General features: G+C 41.2%; 1 protein-coding gene across 2 annotated transcripts in view; it reads left to right on the plus strand.

Moving 5' to 3' along the window:
* The window catches only part of atxn7l1 (ataxin 7-like 1), a 29,523-nt gene extending 15,379 nt beyond the window's left edge, over positions 1-14,144 (plus strand). For both annotated transcript variants that reach the window (XM_070853859.1, XM_070853858.1), the window contains 7 exons: positions 2,383-2,465; positions 3,851-4,107; positions 5,136-5,346; positions 6,320-6,441; positions 6,994-7,533; positions 8,066-8,318; positions 10,791-14,144. In XM_070853859.1, the coding sequence (XP_070709960.1) occupies positions 2,383-2,465; positions 3,851-4,107; positions 5,136-5,346; positions 6,320-6,441; positions 6,994-7,533; positions 8,066-8,318; positions 10,791-10,808 (1,484 nt within the window). In that variant the 3' untranslated portion in view covers positions 10,809-14,144. The remainder of the gene's footprint in view (positions 1-2,382; positions 2,466-3,850; positions 4,108-5,135; positions 5,347-6,319; positions 6,442-6,993; positions 7,534-8,065; positions 8,319-10,790) is intronic.
* The last annotated feature ends 10,076 nt before the right edge of the window (positions 14,145-24,220 follow it).

The raw sequence follows: 24,220 nt of genomic DNA on the forward strand, positions 1-24,220 counted from the left end.
ATTAAAGGAGTGGAAAACATTTAATAATTTCGTTTTTTTCTTTTCTTTTCTTTTTCTTTTTTATGGCCGTTATGTGATCTCGGTGCATTGTCATATAGGTGAGACAACTGATTCTTTAACGTTGAGGCTACAAACATTACTTGTGTTAAGCTTTACACAAGAATTCCTCGATAAACATACATGCATATGCTCTTGCAAGCTCTCACACTCTTCCTTTCTAATCGCCGTATTCTTTGGAAAGCGTCCAGCCTGACAGGACAGACAGTGGCAGAGTTAGACTGTGTGTTTTCGAAAGGAAAGAGATTTAAATGTCTTTCTCTCTCTTGTTTTCTCTTCACTCTCACTATTCTCTTGATCTTTCTGACTTATTCTCCTCCCGTCTACCACTTTTTTCTGTGTGATTCTAACCTCCAAACCACATGTAAACCCTGTGGTCATCTCAAAGTAAGAGAGGTGAAAACGTGCATAGCTATCAAGTTTAAAAAAATAAAATAAAAATAAGAAAAAAGATTGATGCTTCGGGGTCTGGTTGTTGGTGTCATGTCTCTCCATCGAGCTTTCTCCTCTTTTCTCACTTCCTTTTCCTCGTTTTGCTGTGTCTCGCTGTGCTCCGAGCCTCTGATTTACACCCTCTAATTCACAAGCTCCCGCTGCCAAAAAGCTGCTTGTCTTCTTGAGAGATTTCCCCCACCTCCTGCGTGTCTATATTTTTTTCATCCTCTCCCTTTCCACCTCCCGCCTCGACCTCCTTGTTTCTCTCTCACACACTCCCATTCTGTCCTAATTTTTTTTTCTTTCACACAGTCCCGTTTCCTCCTCCATTGGCTTTTTCCTCTCCGTTGATGACCGTCTTCTTTCTCACTCATCTTGTTCTTCTGCTTTCTTTGTTGTTTGGTTTCAGTACACCCATCTTCCCTCCCCCCTCTCTCCCCCAACTTCCTTTTTAAGCTTGTGTGAACTTGTGAATGAGGAGGCGAGTTTGTTTATGTCTAATCGCATGTTTGTTGCCGTCGTACATTAGTGTGTGTTTGTGTGTCCACTCGTATCCATCGGAGCTGTCTCATACTGCAAACACAAAAAGATTACAGGGATTATAGGAAAGGCCAGCACTAGATTACAGCCCTCTGACAGTAACACTGTTTAAGATAACCTACAGGCCGGAGGTTGTTGTTGGCTGACCAGTTTGTGTTGGGCAATACAGATCTCTGTTTCTTACACCAATGCTTTTGCAATTGGCAGAAGCCTTGAAAATTCTCTTAACTTACTTTCAACATTCGAGTCAGAGTGTAAAAAAATGCAGTTAGTAATAGCAAGTAGTAAACTTAAATGGTTTTTGTGTGTGTAGAAAGAAAATTAATTCTTTTGTAACTAATGTGCACAAAACAAAATGCAGCTTTACTACTGAGTTCAACAATCAATAAGGCTTAAAGGTCCCATATTATGCAAAATGCACTTTTCAATGTCTTTTCAACATATATGTGTCCCCAGTGGAAAAACCACCTCTCTCTTATACTCCTGCTCCATCTTTCAGTAAATGTTTGCAAAAACACACCGTTTGGATTTGGCTCCCTTTATGATGTCATAAGGGGATCTGGTGCACATGTGACCTCCTCCAGCCCTTCAGCAGACCGACTGTCTCTGTCCACTGAAGCATGTTTACTGACTCAATGACACATTTATGACGCATAAAAATGTAATACTAACATAGCTACAATAAACATTAGATAGACCTCTTACTAACAATGATATGAACTATGCATAAATGTTAATACACTTATGCTGAATCAAACTGTCTCGCTGGCCACATAAAAGTCTGCCCCTTCTTAAACATAAGGGTTTTTTTCGTCACATATTTTTCCATAAGATGAGCTTGTAACAGTAAACATTGGAGACCGTGGTTTACAAACTGGTCCTAAAAGTTAAGGGTTACATTTCATCACTGAGTACATTTTCATTGTCAGATTCTGTTCATTAACACTGGAGAGAGTTTCCCTGGCTGTCAGTCACAGTTGACTGTTGTCAGGCTGCCAGTACATCCTGTCAAAAATGATTTGTCACAGCATGTGGGATCTGCGCGTTTTTTCCTTTTGAAACTAGAAACACTGATAATAATGTCACACAGAATAGTACTATTAGACTACAGTAGCCTTAGACAACGCCTGAATGATTGAATTAACAAAAGAGTGTGTGACTAGACAAATGTCAGTGAGTCAATGTCTCAAAAGAGACAAATGTACTTGTGGTACTTGAATGCACCCACTCCCAGCAAATATGATTTGATACTTGAGGGAGTGAAGGAAGACATTTCTAAATGATGGCTTTTAGTACCAGTCTAATGTGTGTGTGTGTGTGTGTGTGTGTGTGTGTTTACATGCTTTACAGGGAGAGTGTTTGATCCCAACAAGCACTGCGGAGTCCAGGACCCAGAGACTAAACGACCCTGCACGCGATCCCTCACCTGCAAGGTAGCACAAACACACCATCTCTCCACTCTCCCCTGTGTAATTTCTGTGCAGACAATGATAGTTTCTGACCCGTCTCCCTGCTCCCTGTCTAAGGTCGTCTTACAGGAAAGCAGCTTTGTTTGTTTATGAGATTAGTAATATTGAAGGGTGCACTGCTGCATGACTCCAACCACAGCTATGACCCTGTCTGCTGCCCTGCCTGTCTCTGTGATTCGTCTGCACTTCCCATTTCTCAGTTAATACAGGGTAGCAGTGCCGGAGCATTATAGGCCCTACACTTCTCTTGATGAGATAATTATAGGTGTTGGATGAGGCTGCAGCATTTTAAATCAGTAAAACTCCCATTTTACTGCTCTTTAATTACTTCTAGCAAGCTTTACTAATCACTTCAAACTGGTTATAAAGTAATTAAACACATAGCAGGCTAGTGTTGATTTTATGTAGAGTGGCTGGAGAGAACAATCATGTCTAAATCTCCTCTGTCTTTATTTTCAGAATATTAAAAATATTGCTCTTTTTTTGCTTTGGTTGTTTTTTTGCAGATTCAAATTAGTATTACAAAATGCAGCCAACAAATAAATGATCATAGGTTAAGATATAATATATTAGACTTGAGTGTTTGCTTGGATGAGGGATAATAAGCTACTCAGAAGTATCTAACTTAATTCAAATTAGCCTCATCTTTACCAGCTGCAACATTAAAATGATGAACACATTAATGCATTACATCCAATAATATGATTGAACTTGATGCAGCTTTTTAGTATGCATCATGACAAGTAAACTGAACCTCATGTGTAAAATTGATGAAGTGCCCCTTTAAATTAGTATGTAATCACATTGTCATTCAGGAGTCAGAATGTGTATGAGTATGTAAGATATAAAAATTCATATATAAAGCATTTGAAGAGACCCTCTACCCTCAATATGACCTGTGAGTGAGTACAGAAAACCTACCTGTTTAAACCACTATTTCACCAGTGTCTCACACACACTTTTTTTTTTTTTTTACTATTTGACCATTGGAAAACCAAATGTTTGATTACTGGTTACCTTCCAAAGTAGCTGGAAGGGTAGACAGGCTCACCATGCACAGGCAATATTTACCCATGTTAGTCTGGTAAATACTGTCATGAGCAGCAGCATGGTGAAGCGATTATGGAAACTTTCCTGAAACCAAAGATGATTCAGGCCCCTGTGAGTCCAACCATCAGCCCTGCTAAAGTATGTTTGAGATACACTCCCATTTCTTAGATCAATACTTTCATTCAAGTCTCCCTGGAAATAACCTAATATCTCGTGGTGTTTGGTGCTCATTAGCTCACAGAAGGACAAGCATAAAATTGCTGTTAACCTTTTTTACATGTTTTTTCCATCTGCTGCAGACTCACTCCCTAACACACCGCAGAGCCGTCCCTGGCCGAAGGAAACATTTCGACATCCTCCTGGCCGAACACAAGGGGCGGGCGAAGGTGAAGGAGGGAGTGAAGGAGAAAGACAAGGACGGAACGCAGGGAGGGAAAGAGAGCAGCAGCCAGAGTATCACGTCACAAGAGACCACAAGTCCCAGCAAGCCTCACTGCCCAAACGGACGACCCCTGTCCACACTGAAGCTACGGCTGGCAAATGCACACATACCCAGGTAGGACACAGTAGGAAGAATGCATGCGTTTATGGAAGCAAAGAAAGGACATAATAATTTGAGTCTTGTAAGTAGCTAAATAACTAACTTTGAATTAAAAATTTAAAGACCGTTACATTTATTGCATTGATATATTTTACTTTACTTTAAAGCTATCTTAATTTCTGTGGTCCAAAGTCACCTCTTTATTTCCAAATTCCAGTAGGTAATTTCAAGTTTTGTAAATTCAAAAACCTGATTTTCCCCTCTATTTTTAGCTTAAAAAAATCACGCCTGAAATACTAAACCTAAAAGAAGTTCAAGTTCTATTTTTTGATATCAAAAGAGAAATATCAAGTTCACATCAAGTCTAAAAACCAGAGTTGCTCAAGTTGGATTTGTGAAGTTCAGACACCAAAATTCAATATATTGAGAAATGTAAATGATCATAAGATTCAAGATTCTAATCTAAAAAAGCAACACTTTTTTAACTAGTCTTATTGCTCTTTTATGCATTTGTTTATTAAAAATCATCTAAGCCTTTAACTTTTTTCTTCTTTACTTGTGTGTTTTGGCCTTGCTGTACTGGGCCCAGGCAGGCGCATGGGAAGTGTTTTCTTTTGTGTGTGTTCATGTTTTTTCCACCAGGGGATGCTGTAAACAAGAGTGCTAGAAAGGAGAAACTAATGGCAAGTCTGCCTTTGTGAAAGTATTACGAGAAACTAGTTTCCTCTTTCTATGTAGAAGATGATTCTCTGTTTGGAAATGGAAGTTTTGGGGTTTTTTGTCACTGTAGCGAGCACTGGGAATGATGCTGTTTGCAGTGTTGGTGCAGATGTGACGTGAGATTTTGTTTTTATCTGTAAACACTTTTCCCTTTTTCTATCACTTTGCTCTTCATTTATTTTTCCTCTTCTCCTTCTTCTCCATTACTCTTCTGTTTTCTTCTACCACCTCCTCCCTTCTCATCTTTCCGTCTCCATACTTCTAACTTTTCTCATTTTCTTCCTTTCCTTCACCACTCTGTTTTGCTAAAATGTCCACCCCAGGGTTCCAGGCTCCGCCACCTCCACCTCCAGTCCTCTGCCCACAGCATCAGCCCCCGCCCCGCCTCCCAACTCGGAGCCGTCTCCCCACAGTTGGGTGACGGCAGGAGGAGACGGCGGTCGACTGTCCAGTGACGAGGGAGACGCAGAGACTCCAGAGGACACCGACAGATCTGCCATTCACTGCTCGAGTCAGCACCCGCAGCCTTTAGGGGTAAATACTGTAAATACATTAATGCTGCATTAATAGACATTTTTGTAGTCCATAACTTTGGAGTCTTAGATACCCGCTCACACTAGTTCGAGGCAAAATTTCCCACTTTTATCCAGCAGGGTAGAGGACTTGTGTTCAGACTCAGGAGTAGCTCATATTGATTGTTTTCAAAGCAAAACAAAGAAGTAAGGAGTGTGTGCGATGTTGATGTCAGCATGTCGATTGAGCAGTTTAAAAAGTGGCCATGAATGTACTATATTGTATGGGCATTTGTTTTTAAATTGCTGTGCTTTTGAAGTTGAATACCAGTAAAGAGAAGACTATTTAACAAACTGACTCTCTCCTGCCAAACTGACCACCTCAGTGCTGAGTTATACCCTCTGTCTGGGAACACGGCATTTATAGAGAAGCTGCTGTTGTTCCGAATCTGGGTCAAGACCAAAAAGGTGATCACAGGAAGGATACATGACTCCATTTCCTGTCTTAATTAAATTGTAGATTATACTGTCTATTGTCACTTAGCCAGAACCATTAAAGGTTTGAGATGCCCATTCTCAGAGGGTCCGTTTTATTTTTAGTGTCTGAACTTTTTAGGTTCCTCAGTAGATTTTAATATTGCTCATGTTTGACCATCTTTCACATCAGCCTCATGGGCTGCTCAGTCTGCTTGCTCGTTGTCATCTTTTCTTTCCCATCTATCTCTCTGTTTCTGTCATTTGATGCCTCTTTCCCCCACATCCTGCTATGTCTACCTATCGTTTACTTCCTCCGTCTTTTTCTGTCTCTCACTCTTGTTTTGTTTTTCTCTGCATCCGATACAGTCATCCCCCTGTGTTTTTCTTTTTTATCACTCTATACCTGTATCTTGTGCACCTTCTCTCCTTCCTTTTCCCTTCGATGTCTCTCCCTGCCTCACCTTACTTCCCATCTGTCCTAATCTCATATACCTTCCTTCTTTTTTTCCTTCCTCCAGTTATGCATATTCAGCAGCAGGCTCTTGGGACGGGGCCACTACGTGTTCGACAGGCGATGGGACAGGATGAGGCTGGCGCTCCAGAACATGGTGGAGAAACACCTCAATGCACAGATGTGGAGGTGAGTGCATGAACATGCACTGTGGGTACATTGTCCCTTATCCCTTTGATCAGGTAGATCTTTTCCACATAGACATCAGTGCGTACATGCACACAACACACCCAAGATTTATTTCCAAGCTGCTGTTTACACAAATCAAACATTCAGGATGAGAAAATGAGTTTCTGTCACTATGAGCAGTTGTAAATATGAGAGGAAACAAGACTCCATTTAATTCAAGGTTAAAGGGTAGCAGAGAGAACAGCACAAGTACAAAATATAAAAAGATGACAGGTCTGCATGTATATTGTGTTGATTTAAAGAATCATAAAAAAGGTTGGGAAAGGAAGATTTTGAGTTTTGTTCATATTGATAAAATCATGGAAGGGAGCAACAGTAGCTAATAAGGTTAAAGGTACAGGATTGGCTAAGAAAATCAAACTAAAATTCACGTTTTATCTAAACGCAGAAAACCATTTTCCAGTAAAATACAGCATATTGATTAGTGCTCTGAATCTGTATTGCAATGAAACAACTTAATTGGTCATTCAAAAGGTCCTTTTCCTGTTTCAGGAAGGTGCCTCTGGCTGCTGAGAGCCTCCTCTCCTTCTCCTCCTCTGGTACCTCCCCCGTTACTTCACAACAGACTCCCTCTCCCCCCTCCATCTCTTCCTCGCTCCTCTCGTCCCCCTCCAACTCCCTTGCCTACACTGCCACATTTCCTCAGTCTGCTTCCACGGCTGGCATGTTCAGCATTCGAGACGCTGCACAGCCCGTCGCCCCAGTTTCCACACTGGGTAAAGCCCGTAACGGCACACATAAGTCCAGCCGCCCATCCAAAGACACAGAGGACTCTGTAGTGGGATCTAAGAAGAGAAAAAACTCTTCCTACTCCTCCTCCTCATCCTTTTCGTCGTCTTCCTTGTTCCCAACTGTGGATAATCACAAGAGGAACGGCAGCAGCTATCATCCAACATTACAAGGATCAGGGGGAGCAGCAGCAACCCCAGCCAGGAAAAAGGGACTTGGGCGTGCGGGGAGCAGTGTGTGGAGCGGCGGAGAGGACTGGCTTTCCAGAGCCAATGGGTCTCAAAGCCACAAGTCACAGAACAGGTGAGAACAGCGCTGTTTAAAGCTCAGACAGCCATAGAAATGTATTTGATTAGCCCCAGATCTTAAATTCGTTTTAACCTACTAAGGTTGGATGAATTCACTATTAAAGATTCACAATTCTACAGAAGGTGACAGTTTTCAAGTTTTGTGTGTGTTCTTGAGAAGATTACTGGAGAGGACATATTTACTCATTAGAAGTCATTCCAAACAAGAGCATCAGCTAATAGTGTTCAACAGAATGCCCTCAAATAAAATGCTATTAGCTTTATTGGTCTAACAAGGGGAATTGTTATTGTAGCACAACACAGGCTCAGTGCAACACGACTTAGTACAGAAACACATGAGAGGGTAATTAATTAAAAGTAGAGCAGTGTATAAACAGAGAGGACAGTGCCAGCACGGCAAATATAAGGTGCTGTAAAATCTGCTGTGATGATTTTATACCAGTCCAAATAGATCTTACTGTACAGTGAAAACTGAACTGGAGCTCACTATATATCACTAATGACATCTTTCCTCTGATCCTCTCCAGTCGAGAGCTTGGCACAACCAGTATAGCCTACTCACCCAAAAGGGAGCTTGCCTCAGCCCCCCATCAGCCCCTGGCTCCCCCCTCTGGACCTTTGGCTTATGTGGGAGGAGCAGAGGGGAGGAAGAGGAGAAGTCCCAGCTCTTACAGGGGGAAGGCTGGCAAACTGAGCAGGCCGGCCGGGTTGGAGAGCCTCTTTGGGAATGGGAGCGACAGCGGGGGAATACTGGCTTCGGGGCCGGAGTCTCCGAGACAGGTAGATACTGCACAGACTGTCCCTTTATCATCCACTACTAAAAGGAATTAGGGCTTTGACATGGCTGTTTATCACCATTGACATTAAGTAGCTTCCGGTTCTGAAAAGTGAAACCAATGCGAAAGTGCCTTAAACCTGCATTTTTTCTAATGGGCAGCAGGGGGCGACTCCACTGGTTAAAAAAAGAACTCTAATTGTATAGAAGTCTGTAAGAAAATGGGCCTACTTCTCACTTGATTTATTACCTCAGTAAATAAACATTTTCTTAATGGATTTATGGTCTCAGTCGCTAGTTTCAAGTCTTCTTCATTGCAAGCATGATGTTTTGTAAATTATGGTCTCATTTAGAGTAAAATAGACCAGAAAGCATGATATGCTGGTTATGAATAACCAATTGGAGGCGGTCTTCATGGAGTGAACGTCACATCTGGCTCCGAAAATGGTGGCGACCATAAAACCAAAACGGCAATACCCGTTAAGGCAGACTTCAAAACGGCGGTCCACAAACAAATGGACGACATCACAGTGGCTACGTCCACTTCTTGCACACAGTCTGTGTTTATCACCAATGCCGTCTAGTTAGACTGGAGTAATAAAGTTTTCCCTCAGTGTTATTTTATATTCTGCATAAGTATTGGCGCATCTCATAACACTTGTCCATATTAGGGTGGAAGGCAGTCAGTGATAACTTTACAGTGATTATTGTGTTAAAATGACATATCACACACCATCAGCACTCCTGTAACTTTCAGCAGTGAGAAAAAAAGAAATACAGAAATGTATAAAAGGAACAAATTGTGCTGATGAAGATAATGAGCTCAACCCCTCGGTAGGCATCAGATGGCCACAGTAATGGGGTTATCGTTACAGACCTACTAGGAATATGCCTGAGTGTAATTTGGTGTGCTTAATTCTGAGCTGTCAAACCAACCTTGTAGTCAACTGAGACTCTCTGTGTACACCACCTTCACCCTTCACACTATTTCCATGGAAGAAGACAACATGTCACAAATTTCCAGTCTGACAAAAAGGTCTTAACTCAACATCCTCTTAGCGTTCAACATCTACTGATCTATATCAGTGGATGGAGTTTGTCCAGACGTCATTGGAATAGCTCAGGTGTCAGAACATAACCCAAGTATGGATCTCGCTAAAGTGATTAACATTAAGATGGTCCTTTAACAGAGACATGGGTTACATTAATGATAACTGAGCAAACCTTACCTGCCAAAGAGGGCCAGGAGATGTGGTTGAAAGCTCTGGAAAAATATAGAGAAATGACTTTCTTTGTGAAAACACTATTTCCAAAGTCAGCAGTGAACATTGATGCTAGTTATTCCAGTTATTCCTGAGTGTAAAAATCAAGCACGAAACATTGCTGAAGCTGGGAGAGACAGCATTTTGAGCCATGCAGCCGTATGCAGAATGGCCCATTTCAGAATAATGTATGTTATTGAATTAGAAATACTGCTGCATTTATGTGCACATCACTGTAATGTTGATGCTAGTAACCGTGGGACTCATTTTAATTACTTTTACACTGCTGGGTGTCTTGTGAATGGAACCCCTGAGGATCAGTTAGGTCAGATCTTTACGATTGTGAATTAAATCAGTAAATATTTCATATTTATTTGATTACATTTTATATTATAAAAGCAGCAGGTGGTGGCAGTGAGAGGAGAATGGACTTACCTTCACTCTGATTCGTCGTTTTCAATCATACGTGGTGGAAATGACATTAAGAGCACTACTCCACACTCCTAGGAGGAGCCAAAGGAAGAGGATTTTTTTTCACAGATTGCACACAGTGTCTTGTAATACTGTCAAGGTGTAGTGAGAGTTTCAGCAAATATGACAAAAAGATATTCTTATATAAGTTACCCACTGCTGCTTTAATCATAATCCACAAAGAAACTTCCTGAGGAGGAAAAGGTATATTTCCATCTGAATAGTAGTGGTGTAGAAGCATAAAGTAGTGTAGTATTTGTACAGTATTTGAGTAAATGTACTTTCCATCACTGGCATCAGCATGTTAACATCATCATTATGAGCATGTTTGCAGACATTTGCACTCAACAGCCTCATATTTATTCACGATTTTACCATAGTTCTGTAGACGGCTCATTAGTTTCCTTCACTTTACATCATTGGAGAGAACAGACGCCCAATTTACTCAGAGGGCAGTATGAAATGCAATAGATTATAGCGATCTGTAATCACTGTGAATTTTGAAATCAAACCCACCGAATGATAGGTCGAATTTTGAATAAGAATTGACAGCCTTAATGGGAATAGATTGTGAAAATGTACAAGTCAGATGGATAAAGGCAGGTTAAAGGCGTCTGCATCTGTTCACTGAAGTAGTCTTGCATCTGTTTAAAAAATGTTTCTTTACACAGTAAATTCTTAAAATCATTAAACCAATAATACACGAAAGCCCATTAATAAGCCTCTGCCTTCCTCTCCCTGCAGACCAAGATGCATCACTGACAGAAACCTGTTTCATGGACAGAATGTTGGGCAGCTGTGCAGGCCACCACCGTTTGTGACCTTTGACCTCACCACTCTTCCACTGACGGCACCAATCAGACTGCTTCGTCTCAGCGATGTCACCCCCCGTTTACCCAATGACAGTTCAGTTCACCGGCTGTGACATCGGGCCTCCGGAGTCTTTGCCCACACAGTCGGCTGGCAGTCACTTCCACTTCCCACCTCTAATTATGGAGCGTTTTGGTGGAAAGCTGTCGTGCATCACTGTGGTCGCGGTCTTTTCAGAACAAAACAGTGGAGTCTAATACTTCTCTGAAAAGGGAATTTGCCTCACAGAGTTTTCAAGGCATTGTTAATAATATCACCACTGTACAACTTTTGGGGAGACATTTTCTTTGTAGTAAATTTTCCGGTTGTTCTGGCCATTTTCCTGGTTGCTGTGTCCAGTCAGCCGACAAGGAAAAGAGGTCTGTGACTGTTTTTGGGAGTCAGATGGTTGAAGGACCTACTGACACGACTACTGTAGGACCCGGCCTTCAGCTACACCACCTCAACTGCCCCCTCTCTCCCCCTTTTTCTGTCTTTCTCTTGATTTTAGCTTTTCCTCAAAGATGGAAGAGACAACAGCAATTCTAGTTGGGTTTTATCCAGCTTTTTCAACCTCTTCCCTTTTCTTCATTTCTCTCCATCTGTCTTTACTACTCTTTATACCAAACAACTTTTTTTTTTCCCTTTAACCCCCTTCGGTCTCTATACATCCCAGCATGCCCGTGTTCAAAGTGCACTTACTGCCCTCTCCTCCCTTTTGCTTCCCTATTCGCTGACTCCAGAGCAGTCTCCAGCAGTGCCACACGAGGACCTATTCACACAAGGGAAGAAAAAAAACCATCTGTGTTACCAACGACGCCGCGTCAATGCATTGTATTCAACATAGGAAGAAATCCGAATTATTTTGAAGATTGTTTCTTTCGTAATGGTTTTAAATGTTGCAAGAAACTCAAACTCCTGTCTGTGCATCAGGACTTGCATCCAAAAAGAAATTATTACTATGGTGTTGGATCCTTTTTTTTTTTTTTTTTGTACAATAATTTATCATTCTTAAATGATGTTTTTTTTTTTATTGACCGTCAAGGTTTGAGCTACAGAGACTTTTTGAGCAAAAAATAATTTCTATGTTATTTTGAAGAAATGTTGAAAGTATTATCATAGTTCATATTGTTGAAAATGTGTACATATCTGTTATTATTTTTGTATTTATTAATAATAATTGTCCCCTTTTACTAAATATGAGCTAAATAGAGGGAGATTTTTTTCCCCCTCACACCTTGCATTGTATTTAATCAATGAGATTGGCCTGGTTTCTCAGAATCTTCATGAATTTGTTCTTTAGCAAGTTTTGAAATTATTATTAATTAGTACTCAAACACAGCTAAATATGGGCTTTGACTGTAATTGCTTGAAATGCCATTTCACTTTCACAAACAACCTCAGGTCAAATATAAAGATAATTTTATTCAGGCCTGCTTTAATAACTAGTTCTAGTAAAATCTCAGACTGTGTCTTAAATTACTTAATGCATACAGTATTTTTTATATATATGATATATATTGTATGCTGTTGGTATACAAGAAATCAACATCTTGTACATTTGTATCAGCAGATGGAGTTTACTCAGTTGCCATGAAGAAGACCTAGATGTCTTCACATGACCAAAGTACTTCAGTGAAGCTCATGCACGACTTCAAACTCTTTAGATCTTGTCCGTGACCCGTCAAACTTAAAAGATGATGGTCCAAAATGTCATTTGACAGTTTCTGTACCAGTATTTCATCACATTTCTAAGCGCCCGAAGCGCCACAATTAGTACGCGGCACACGCTAATGAACAAAGGTTGATTTTCTGAAACCAGGCTCCGGTTAGTATTTTCATACAAAGGGCCCCACATTCCTGTTTGCCTGTGGTTCCACCCTTTTTTCATGCTTCTTCCAGTGTTCATAACTACAGCTATATTTTCAAACTCTTTTTACCTTCCAGGACCGATTGGTCTAGCCTCCTGTTGTGTATGTAAATTCAAAGCCAGGTTAAAATGCTTCCACTTACTGCATCCATCGGAAATGCAGCCTAGCCATTCCTGTGAGCCTTTAATGTCTTTTAAGTATCTACAAGATGGACACTTATCTGGAGATCAGGTGTACAAAACAAGTACCGATTGAAGAGACAGCACTGAAGTTTAAAGTGAAAAATCATGATTAAAAGCTCCAATCTTAAAAAAGCGGTGTTGTGGATGCCATAATATGTAAAAACTTTCAACGTGTCATCCGACTTTGCTGATTAAGCTAAAGTAACTGAAAGCATTTTGATTTGCTTGATGGTGACGTGAAGCTGTGAGCGATGCTTCCACCTGGTACTTGCCAACTGCTTCAGTTCTACGATATTTTTTTTTTGTCTCAAAGGCACTAATGATTGTACATAATCAGTTGTATTTGTGTTGTGCTTCTACCAAGTGCTTCCCATCATGACACTTTAATCATCAGTGTGTGAGATTGTCGGCTCTTAGATCAACTTAGCGCTCGACGGTCTTAATTTAACTGTAGATACGCATGGTTTGATCAGTTTCCATCTGTTAACTGGTTAACTTGCCTAAAATTACATTTTAAACATGTTTTTTCCAGCATACCCACAGATGTGTTAGTATATAGATGTTTTATGTTGGTTTATGGTTGAAAACTATGGTTTGGGTGGAGGTGTCGGTGTCTACAGATCAAAGATGATGTTCTTGATGCTTTTTAAGATGTTTTTGGGAAATGCCACCCTGACTTACTGTTATTAGTAATAGAAATGGGAAGTTTCAGTCTGTTGCAGCTAAAATTAAGCTCACTGATGTTGATATCAGAGCAGTTGTACATTGTTTCATTTGCTGTTGAATTTTATGGCGGTATTAACAGTTTTTTAAAACTCTTCCCCCATACTTTTTTGCACTTTGTCATAATGCCCAGATCTTTAATCAACTTCTATTTATATAAATATTTGAGATATGAGAAAAACATTTCTATATCTATATATTTGTTAAAGTGTTTCTGGCAACTACAGTAGAAGAGAATGAAGAGTATATTCTTGGTGAGTCGGCCCCTAAACCAGTGCACTATTGTTGTTTGTTGTGTCTGATCCTAACTGTGGTGAATGTTGAATGTGTGAAAAATGCCTTGATGAGTTGGGGTTCGTTCACTTTCACTGCAGTTGGATCAGGAAATGGATTTCCCATCAAAGCAACTAAACACTTGCTGTAAAAAAAAAAAAAAAAAAAGGTCTTATATCCAAGCTTTTATTAAATGATTGAAAGTGGATGTTGTGTTGATTGTAAGTCAAAGTTTCAGCCCCTGATTCAGGAGGAAAAGTGCCACTGCTGATGAATGTTTTGCATATTTTACTTGTCGTCATTTGCTACTGATTCTTAAATGTTTTCACATGTTTTGTGTTGCTGGGGAAGAGCAAAACCGTGCTCTGTGGCTGCCAGTGTTTCACAAAGGAACTTCAATTTATTTGTTGCTTAAATTCTACCAGATGCATCTGTAGGTGCCATTTTCATTATTGAAAACACTGAACTGTGCTGAGGACTGCCTGCTTCCAAGCACAAAATCTGACAATATTGGCGAAGTTTCACACTTTTGTCGACTTTTGTTTTCCAGCTACGGTGACGCTGCTCAGTACGTCTGCTGCCTCGGCCCAGACTGAGATACCTCAACAACCACTGGATGAAGAGGATCACCTCTAATGCCTGTGGCGACCTCATGAGCTTTACTCATTTCTTGGCTTGTCATGAAATGTCTTGACAAACATTGGATTGGGTTGCCATAAAATTTGGTAAAGATATTCATGGTCCCCAGAGGATTGACCCTAATAGCTTATGGCCACAAACTTTTAAAGCTAATGAGATTTGAGTTTAATGCTAAAAAGTAAATGTTAGAATCCCAACATGATAAACTAAGATGGTGAACATGGGAAATGTTATACGTGCTAAACATCAGCGTGTTGACATTAGCATTTAGCTTAAAGCTTCACTGCGGCTGCTTACATTTAGCCGTATGTATGTTTAATCTATCGCCTATTTTAAAGCTTTCTATTTCTACGAATTAGCGATACCGTACTGAATTATAATATGATGTGTGGTTGACTTCTTTTTCAGTGTACTCTAACCGGATGCTCTTTAATTAAGGTGAGGAAGAGGATCTTGGATTGTGACTCGAAGCTTCTCCTCTACAGAGGGATGACTTTCCAGGTTAAGGTCCACCTCTAAAGGCTGATAACACAAAAGCACTATTTGTTCTCTCGACAGTATAGCTCAGCAGGCAGCAAATCGCCTACGTTGGCAAGGAAATGAAATGAAAAACAAATTTTGTGGAGCACATAATTAGGCGCATAACAAGTGATCTTCTGGGACTCCCCCTTGGTGCCTGTAGTAGGAGCTCAGCTAATTCTTTATTCACACCCTTTATCAACCCTTAAGCACCGCTTTTTAGGTAGATTAATCTCAGAATTTGGGTCCAAATCCTCGTCTTGGTACACATTTAACATCTTGGAGTGTGATGTTGGATCCCCGATCAGACCAAATCAGTAACATGGCTGTCCCTCACCTTTGACCTCCAAGTAAGATGGTGAGAGCATTTCCTTTTGGTGGTTTTCAACGTTTTTATGATGCATTCTCAACACTGTCTATGATAATGTTGATCTGTAGTACATCAAATAGATGTGTTGAGATAAATCAAATGGGAGGCCGTGATAAAACGTTTCGTCAAGATGTTCTGTGATACCATTTTACTGTCCCGCTGTCTCGACAGCACTGGTTTTCTGTTGTTGTATTGTTTATAGGGGAAGCAGGCTACTGAGACATCATCTCTGCTCCAGCCAGTCATTCAACAAAATCCCCGCTCAGCCTGAGAGAGGACACTGTCACGCAGTAATCAGACATTTGCTCAGGGCTGGGCCTTCACTCTCCCCTGTCCCCCTGTGCTTTTGTTTTTTTTTTAACTTGTCTTTACATGTGAAGCTTTAGGAAAACAGGTAAATAATGCATTTTTATGATCCTAGCACATTCCCTCTCTGCATCTTCGTTCACAGACTGCCAACACACTGTGATAAACTTCTCTCAATGCACACGATCCATTTAGGTTTTAAGTCTTCTTTACAGATTTGTTGCATCTTCTCTAGATCAGAAACCTCAGGATGGCAGCGTGTGTGTAGTGGCCGTGCTCACAGATCATTCATCCAACATAACACAGACTAAATTACATTAAACATCAAACCTAAAACAGAGGCTAGTTTTGATCATTTTACTGATTTAAGTAAATGTTCATATGAGTTGTGACTCGACTGGCTTAATTTTTTGACTACTAGGTTTATTGATTATTATTAGTATTAAGTATTAATGTTAGTATTGGTGTTAGTGTTCATAAAAGGATCATATCACGTACGTGGGATTATCCACTTAGCCATTTTTATTTCTAAATAAATTATCCAGGCTGCATGATCAGCCCTGGACAGATGAAAATCAATCATTTTACATTAAACCATCTTTAGTAAATGCACAGTATATGTATTCTAGCAACACAATTTTATACCTGGGGATTCAACACCTCCGATTCTGTAACATCAAACACATCTTGCGTTATTTATCTTTCTGTCTTCTTTCTTACCAACATTTTGACAACAGCGATGACTGAGAATAGTTTTTTGTTCAGCCCTTACGATGCTTCTTGCCACTGTTGTGGCGAACAGCTAATTTGTCCTCGAGTCTGAGTCAGATGTGACTGTAGACCCCAGAGAGTGGTGACTACAGACTGAGTTAAAAGAGAAAAAAACAAAAATGAGCATGAAGAGACTGCAGCTGACCACAAAAAGATGGGAAAATGCTGTTTCCGTATTCCTCCTTTTTTGTAGTATAATATTCTATTAAAACCGTAAAGCTTTAAAGCCGATCCACGGCGTCCAATTTCCCCACAAGAAAAATGATGGGATAATAGTATATAAAAGTATAGAGTCAAATCACATCAGTGAACTGATTTCATTAATATTGATTAAACAGCCATAAGCTAGTGGTCATACAGGACCAAATGAGGCCGTAACAGCGAACCTGTGTAGAGTTCAGTAAGACTGCGTTCTACTGCTTGTGATTTCGGCCTTTCATTTCTAAGTGCAAGATTGTGTCTTGTCTTCTTCCAAAAGTTGCACTGCCCTTAAAACATTTTCAAAAGTTTAAATTTCCTTCTAAAAATGATTATCAAAACATCTGCAACCCCCTTCCCCAGATTCCTGAGTCTGCTGCTCGGGGATCTGTCAGACATACAATATATCCCGAAGATCAGCATATGTTATTGCATATTAAGTCCATTCCAAGGCCTCCTGAGGCTGTTTTTGTGGCACAGCTTTATTAAGTTGTCTGGATAACTTTGCTAAGAACCCAACAGGTGTTTTAACACTAGTCCACGTCCCAGGTTCTGCTTCAGCAACATCAGCCTGACAACTTGGTAAACAGACCCAATAGTCTCTCCTCAACCCAAGTGTTTGATTTCCTCTACTTTGTGTGAGTTTGGGCTCGTGATCATGTGAAAAATGTCAGTAGCAGGCTGCAAACTAAGAGCCGCTGAATTGATATTACATTAACAGGCAAATTGTCCTTAAGGTCCTGTAGTTCAAGTGAGGTTAGCCGCTCATTTTCATTGTAATTCTCTTATCTGAGAAAAGGAGACGGCATGTGACAAAGGTCAGAAAGAAACAGACTCTCATTTGGCAGAGAGGGAGGAAAAGTAAAGATTACACACAAAAACATGAAAGCAAAGAACACTGACCCGAGCTCACAGCACTGCTCGGCCATGCAAGAGTTTATGAGAGTTTTTCCACCGAAGGAGCTGCTGCATTATTTTTTCATGATCACTGTTCAGCACCGCGCAGCACGCTCATAGACCCTCATCACTTTCAAATATAATGTTTCCTCATAAAGGACAGATTCACTCTAAAATATACTGTTTGTATTGCACTGTGCTACTTTTATGTTGAGCAGTTTTAGCACATGTTTACTGAGATTATGTATGTTTAAAGTCTGAAATACAGGCGTGTGTAAAAACTGCCTTGGTAATCATATTAAACAGCACTGATGCAGTGGCTCTAGTTATATATACAAATGGCTCTACTACCATCTATTACTGCTCTCCAGACAAATCGCTACATCCAATTAGATTTATTTGAGCATGACATCCAGCAGGCATTTCCTACCTGCTGCTTTCCTCGCCGCTTTTAACATTAATGGACTGAAATGACAGAAAAAAACATTCCCAACAACATTGACACCTTGTGGTCAGTTACCTCTAACACGACCCCAAATCTCATCAAGCCACATATCGGATCAAAAGCACACAGAGGAAATGCAACGCAGAGCAAATGATGTTAACCTCAAAGCGAGGAACTGCTCTTATTTAGTCTTCATTTATTCAGATACTCCTGCCGAGGTGAACAATTACTGAACAGGTCGTCTGCTGAATTCATAATCACAGCAGCGACCGTGCGACTTCCAAGGATGTCTAGAAACCTACACATCCAAGCAACTCTAACAAATGTTTATTGTTAAAAATGCTATTTAGTTTGCTGCAAATTGTGGGAGAGTTAAAGTCTTATTACACTGAATGTTTGGGGATTTTCATGGCCTGTACAAATCTGTCAGTCGTGACATTTGCTCCTGCTGGAAAGCCTAATGTGGGGAAAAACAAAAGATATCATCACGCTAATCTATTGACCTTTTTAGGATCTTTTTATGAAGTGGATCTAACTGGAATCAAGTTGTACCCACATTTCCAGCATCTCCACCAGTCCGCCCAGACAAGGGTCCTCTCGTAACCCATGCTATAATTATAAACAGGCTATTTAAATTACCAGTGTAAACGAATTATTTGTCATGCACAAAAAGTGTCCAAACATGTCACTAGGTGGTGTGATAAATGCAGCCTGCATGTAATTGAGAAGATAAAAGCTCTCGGCTCCATTCGGCGACGTCCATGAATGCCGAGGAGTTTCTCCCCCCATTGCAAACAGCATTCTTATGATAATGGAATAATGCTGGTGCTTTAGTTAATTGTGTATGGGCAATAGTGGTGGGCACCTTTTGTTGCGAGCTCTCATGAGCCTAAAGGAAAGAGCTGGCAGGGATTATAACTCTCATAGAACTTCTCAAATTTCCCCCAGCGACCACACTTTCTACCCACTTTGCATTCAGTGAGATGAGTGTTTTCATTTATTGGATTTGGGTTTGTTTTTTTTTTTAAAGATTTTGTAGGATGTGCACAGAGATGGTATTATTTTATACACGTGTGCAGGCTATCTGATGCTTGGAGGCTACATATTTTTATGAATAGCTCAATATGATGCGAGAATAAGGAGCATCAACAGGTGTAACACATCAATTTGTTCACAATAGCACTAACTTTGTATGCTCTAATTCAATCTCTGGCTTTGTGGTTCCAGCTCCAGTTTCACGGTTATATTCATTGTGTTCATATTTTGCTTTTTCAGGCCTCTTAGCGGATACAGTTTTCTCATCAAGATGAGTTACCAGGTAGGATTTGACTCTCTTGCCCTCTTCTTTGCTGGTTTAGCAGCATCCTTCCTCAGATCCTGGTGGCTCTGCCAAATACTGAGGACACCCTGCTGTCCTGAATCAGTATTGATGACTGTATTTACCTAAACAAGCAGTATAGCATTTATATAGGAGTGCAACAAAGTACCACAAGATGTGGAAAAGCCAGAAGAAAATCTGCAGGAAACAACACTTTAGCTTCAGGGCACCAATACTGTTGAACTTCAGGTGACAACTACTCCACTATACTATGCTCAAAGTATATTGGCAGTACTTAAATTATACTTTAGGCCTAACACTATACTTTTAGATTGGACTGAAGTACTAAGTTATAACACTAATACAGCAGAAGGACCTCATATGTTGTAAAGACACCATATTACTTTTGTTAAAGCACTATTACTGTGTAAAATTAATTCTTAAGCACGTGTGTACAAACTTAGTTTTACATTCAGTGACTGTTTGAACAGTCGGTCTGGTCAATGAGATGCAATGTTTCACATAGAGGAAACTAAAAGGTGTATAATATGTAACATACTGTGGTAACACATACTAATACTCTAATGAGGTTTTTAGAATATTTAACCACAGCCTTCTCCGTCTTACTTCTAAAACTGTTATCAAAACATCACCATAAACTCATCTGCACCTCACATGTAAAATATTTGACCCAGCTGCTCCTAATTAACTAATATGAAACTTTCTCATCAAACACAGGTTAGTTATTTAAAACATTAGCTTCATATCTTATCTTATATCTTATTTCTCTCTTGACCGAAGATGGTGAATTAACTTTTTATGCGGTTAAAAGTGTGTTTCTTTTTGACATAATTCAAATTTCTTTCAGCTGATGAATTATGGCCCAAACAAACAGGTTTCTGCTCAACAACCTGGAAACAAGGTAAGTGTTTGCTATCAATGCATGAAGCTGCAAGTCCATGTCAACACTTCTGAGTCCTCCAGTACTGTAGTTATCACTTTTGGGAATCAGTGTTGTTATAAATAGCTGAATAAGGTGACCTGTCAGTGTAAAATAAAACAAGCTTCCCTGGCTGTGTTAGTTATTAGCTGCTGCAAAGCTAGCTAGCTGTGGTGAGAAGTGGCACAAAGTGAATTTTATCCCACACACCTGTCACTTCATGGAGCTGAACTATCACAAGATATTGGTTATCTCAGTGGTTTGGTTTCCCTGGTTGGTTATAAACAACTTAAATGCAGGAAAAGTTGTTACTATGAGAAAGAGTGAGTTATTTGACAAACATGACTTAGCTAACAGCTAACACTGCTGCTAAATTCAGTTAGCTACTCTTTAGCAGAACAGCTAGCAAAATAAATAATGTTTAGTTAAGAATCCGCTTAATTTGTCACTTTCATCACTTGTGAAACAATAGAAAACATTTAGAAATGTTTTTAAGAGCGTCTGTGTTTGTTTTCAGAGGAGTTGTGCGAACCTTAGTAGCATTTAAACCAAAACAAAGAGCCAATTGGCTGAAATAAATCAGTTTTGTCGATTATTGATCGAGTCTGTGCTGCTTGTGTTGGCATGAACACTCTGCATTGGCGCTTCTGGGGTTTGGAAACTGGACTAAAACCACCAGAATCAGCATTGTGACCTGATGAATTTATCACCAGTGGGTCTCCATCCAAACGGACTTCATTATCACCCACCTCCAGTCACTGGTGTGCAGGAGGTGATGAGTTAAATGTCACTTCTCTGTCCTGTGATGTGTCCAGACAAGATAAACTCCTCAGGTGAGCATCCTTGGAGGATATTTTATCAGGAGTGGATCCATGGTGGAGTGGGTCTCTATTTGTGAGTCCTGTTTGGACACAACTTGGGATCCCCTTCACTGTAAAATGTGCACAATGTTTTTATTAGTAAATGGCATTTAATGTTGGCTTCACGTTTCTGAATATCGCTTTTAGCTGAGTCCTCTAATTGTTGCTCTGGCGAATGAGCAAGTATTCAATTAAATAGGTGATATTAAGTATTTTAAGTTTTTGTTTTTAAGTCTTGAGTTTGGGGATGGTGTGTCCACCCCTGTTTTATTTTGCGTTTGCGCCGTGGACTCTTGTGGAGAGCTCTGTGTCCTCGAAAGGTTGCGCGTTTTGGGCGATAAATCAGCGCCACATCCGTGGCCTTTGCTCAAGAGCTGGGAAATTATAAAACTTTGCTTGATTAAAAGAGGTCAAATCCTTCCTTTTTCTCGCAATGTCGTCCTAAAGGCTCGGCGTTTCCAGCTGTAATTGGACGTAGAGGGTGCACCTTTGCGCAGAGACTGGTTTAATGCTGAGAGGCTCCTCTGGGTGCACAAAGACAGCGGCTCGCAGACGAACTTGTTCAGAGTGAACCGGGGACGCTGGGAGGCGAAATAAACAATCTCCGGACTCAAAGTAGCCACGGCCGCGCAGTTTTCCCCCTCAAACCCACTATTCCTCCACACATCCAACATATACAAGGTAAGGACTTGTTTTTATTGCGTTTCAGCGGGACTGGAGGGCTGCGGAGCGGGTTAAACCTCCTTCGCTTTGGCTTCCCGAGCATGGTTGTTTTTGCAGAAAATGGCGTCATCGCCCTCTTGTTTCTGCCTGGCCGCGGTGGGGAGAGGAATAGTTTCAGAGAGTTGTAGCAGCCCTTACATGCAGCGTTTCGCCCCTCAAAGACGAAACCACCTACTGCAACGTGTTTTATTCAATAGCGAGTCGTCAAAATGTGAGATAGTTCACGGTTTCGCTCGGTAGAAGGACGCGCAAAGATGGAAGGGTCACCGGTCCTGTGCGCCAAGCTGCTTCTTGGAAAAGGTGGCACGGAGCCGCAAAACGCAGCGTTTTACATTCATAATAACGCCATCCTCTTCGGCTCTAGGCTAGTTCAAATGAACGAGGAGGGTTTGGTGTTATTACCAGAGTGGTGATGGACGTATTTATGGCCGAACTGCACCTTGTCTTTGTGTGTATTTTATTCGGGTTAGCTCGTTTTTACGCCGCACTCCCCTGCCATGCTGCAATCGTTATGAGGGGCCTCTCTTTTACGGCTTGAAAGGTGCATTTTGTACTTGGCTTTTCCTTTGATCAAGTCAAGCTGCCCCTTTGTTGCTCAAAATAGTGGCGTTTTTCGGCTGACAATATAAGCGTGTAAAAAGAGATTTTCGGGGATAATGGGGGCGATGCAAATCGTGCCATGAGAACGGCGACTGCCCTGCGCTCTGGTTCGCTGCTCGCCAGACGAGGACAGCCTGAATGAGATAAAAATAAAAGTCTTTTGGACGAATCACATAGTTTGCACAAAACTGGGGAAGTCCGGCGCTGCGCAATGATTGTGCTGCTGCTTTGCGCAGAGCACAGTGGCAGCTGCTGTAACCGCCGCCACCATTTCGCCGCGATATTTTTTGTGTGTGTTGGCCAACCTTTTGTAAATAGTTGGGGACTCTTGGATAAAAGAGCACAATAGTATTCATGCGGGCCCTTTATGGCCTGTGAATGCGGTCCTAAGTCCCACTCCGGCTGTCCTGTCTTTCCCCGTGAGCTACGTGCATGCGTCCTAGCACTGGCCACCACACATCCACCATAGCGAGGCCACTCGGTTCCCTGTGCATACGCTCTGCTTGGTTCCTCCTGTGACCAAAAGTCGCGGACTAATCGTGTGTTGAGTGTTACTGTACAGGCCATCACGATCAAATCGAAACAACGACTAAACATCAGCCATGGATACTGCACATCGTTCGCTCCGTGCACATTTTTATTAAGTTTCCTGAGTTATGCAACCGCATCCCCGTAGAGCGAACTGCTCATCCGCCTTTATTTACTCGTCACCCACCATCGGATGGATATTTCTGTGTGTAATATCTGGTGAATTGGACCAGTCCCTCCGGCGACGACACTGATTGAGGAAGATATGTCATTTGCAAATCACCCAGTGCCATTTGCGTCACAGCCCGCGGCCTCGCACGCCCATGGGGGGCGATGGAGTTGCAAATGGAGACTGTGTGTGTGTGTGCTGACGCTGCCCCAGCTGAAAGGGAACCAATAGACGCGGACCCGGGCGGCAACAATCGCCGTGCGCCTCCACTCTCCAGTAGTGCACCGACTTGGGATTCTGTATCAACACGGAAGATCGCGCAGTTTATTCTGGATGGTTAGGTTTCCTTCGCCCTGCCCGGGATGCGTAAGTGGATGCGTACACACACTGGCTAAACCTGCTCTAGGGCTCGATAGGCCAGCCGGAGAGGAGCATATCCGTCCGGTCCTTCCCTCATGGTGCTCGGTGCATGTGGCTTTTGTGGAGTCGCTCATGTGTGGATAAATGCCTTTCCAATGGATCGTGATGATATGACCGTAAAGCCTTTATTAACAGCGCAGAGAATAAGGCAGGATTATGATTTGGACACTGGATGTACATCAGCCTCGTTTTTGTTACCATCCACGGCGCGCCACGCGTTTCTGGTATGGATATGAGCTGGGCGTTTTTATCCAGGAACGTTTTATTTGTTGCTGTTGCGCTTTTGGGCACTGCGCATGGTTTCATCCACGAGAGCTCAGAGAAGTCACTCACGAGGCAGAAAGTCCCGAAATTGTCGAACTAGGAAGTGTAGATTGAGTCAGCATGGAAATCATTTATAGGGGTTTGTTGTGGGGGGAAGATGTAATTCATATTTGATCAATTATTGAAGCATGCTGGGTCCACAACACCTCTTCTAATGGTGTGATCTAATGTAGTCTGTAAAATATAAAAGTAAGCTTTAAGAGAATATTATTTAAATATGTGAAACTGTAGCATTATGGGAATATTGCA

This window comes from Pempheris klunzingeri, chromosome 22, assembly GCF_042242105.1.
Source record: "Pempheris klunzingeri isolate RE-2024b chromosome 22, fPemKlu1.hap1, whole genome shotgun sequence".
Taxonomy (NCBI): Eukaryota; Metazoa; Chordata; class Actinopteri; order Acropomatiformes; family Pempheridae; genus Pempheris; species Pempheris klunzingeri.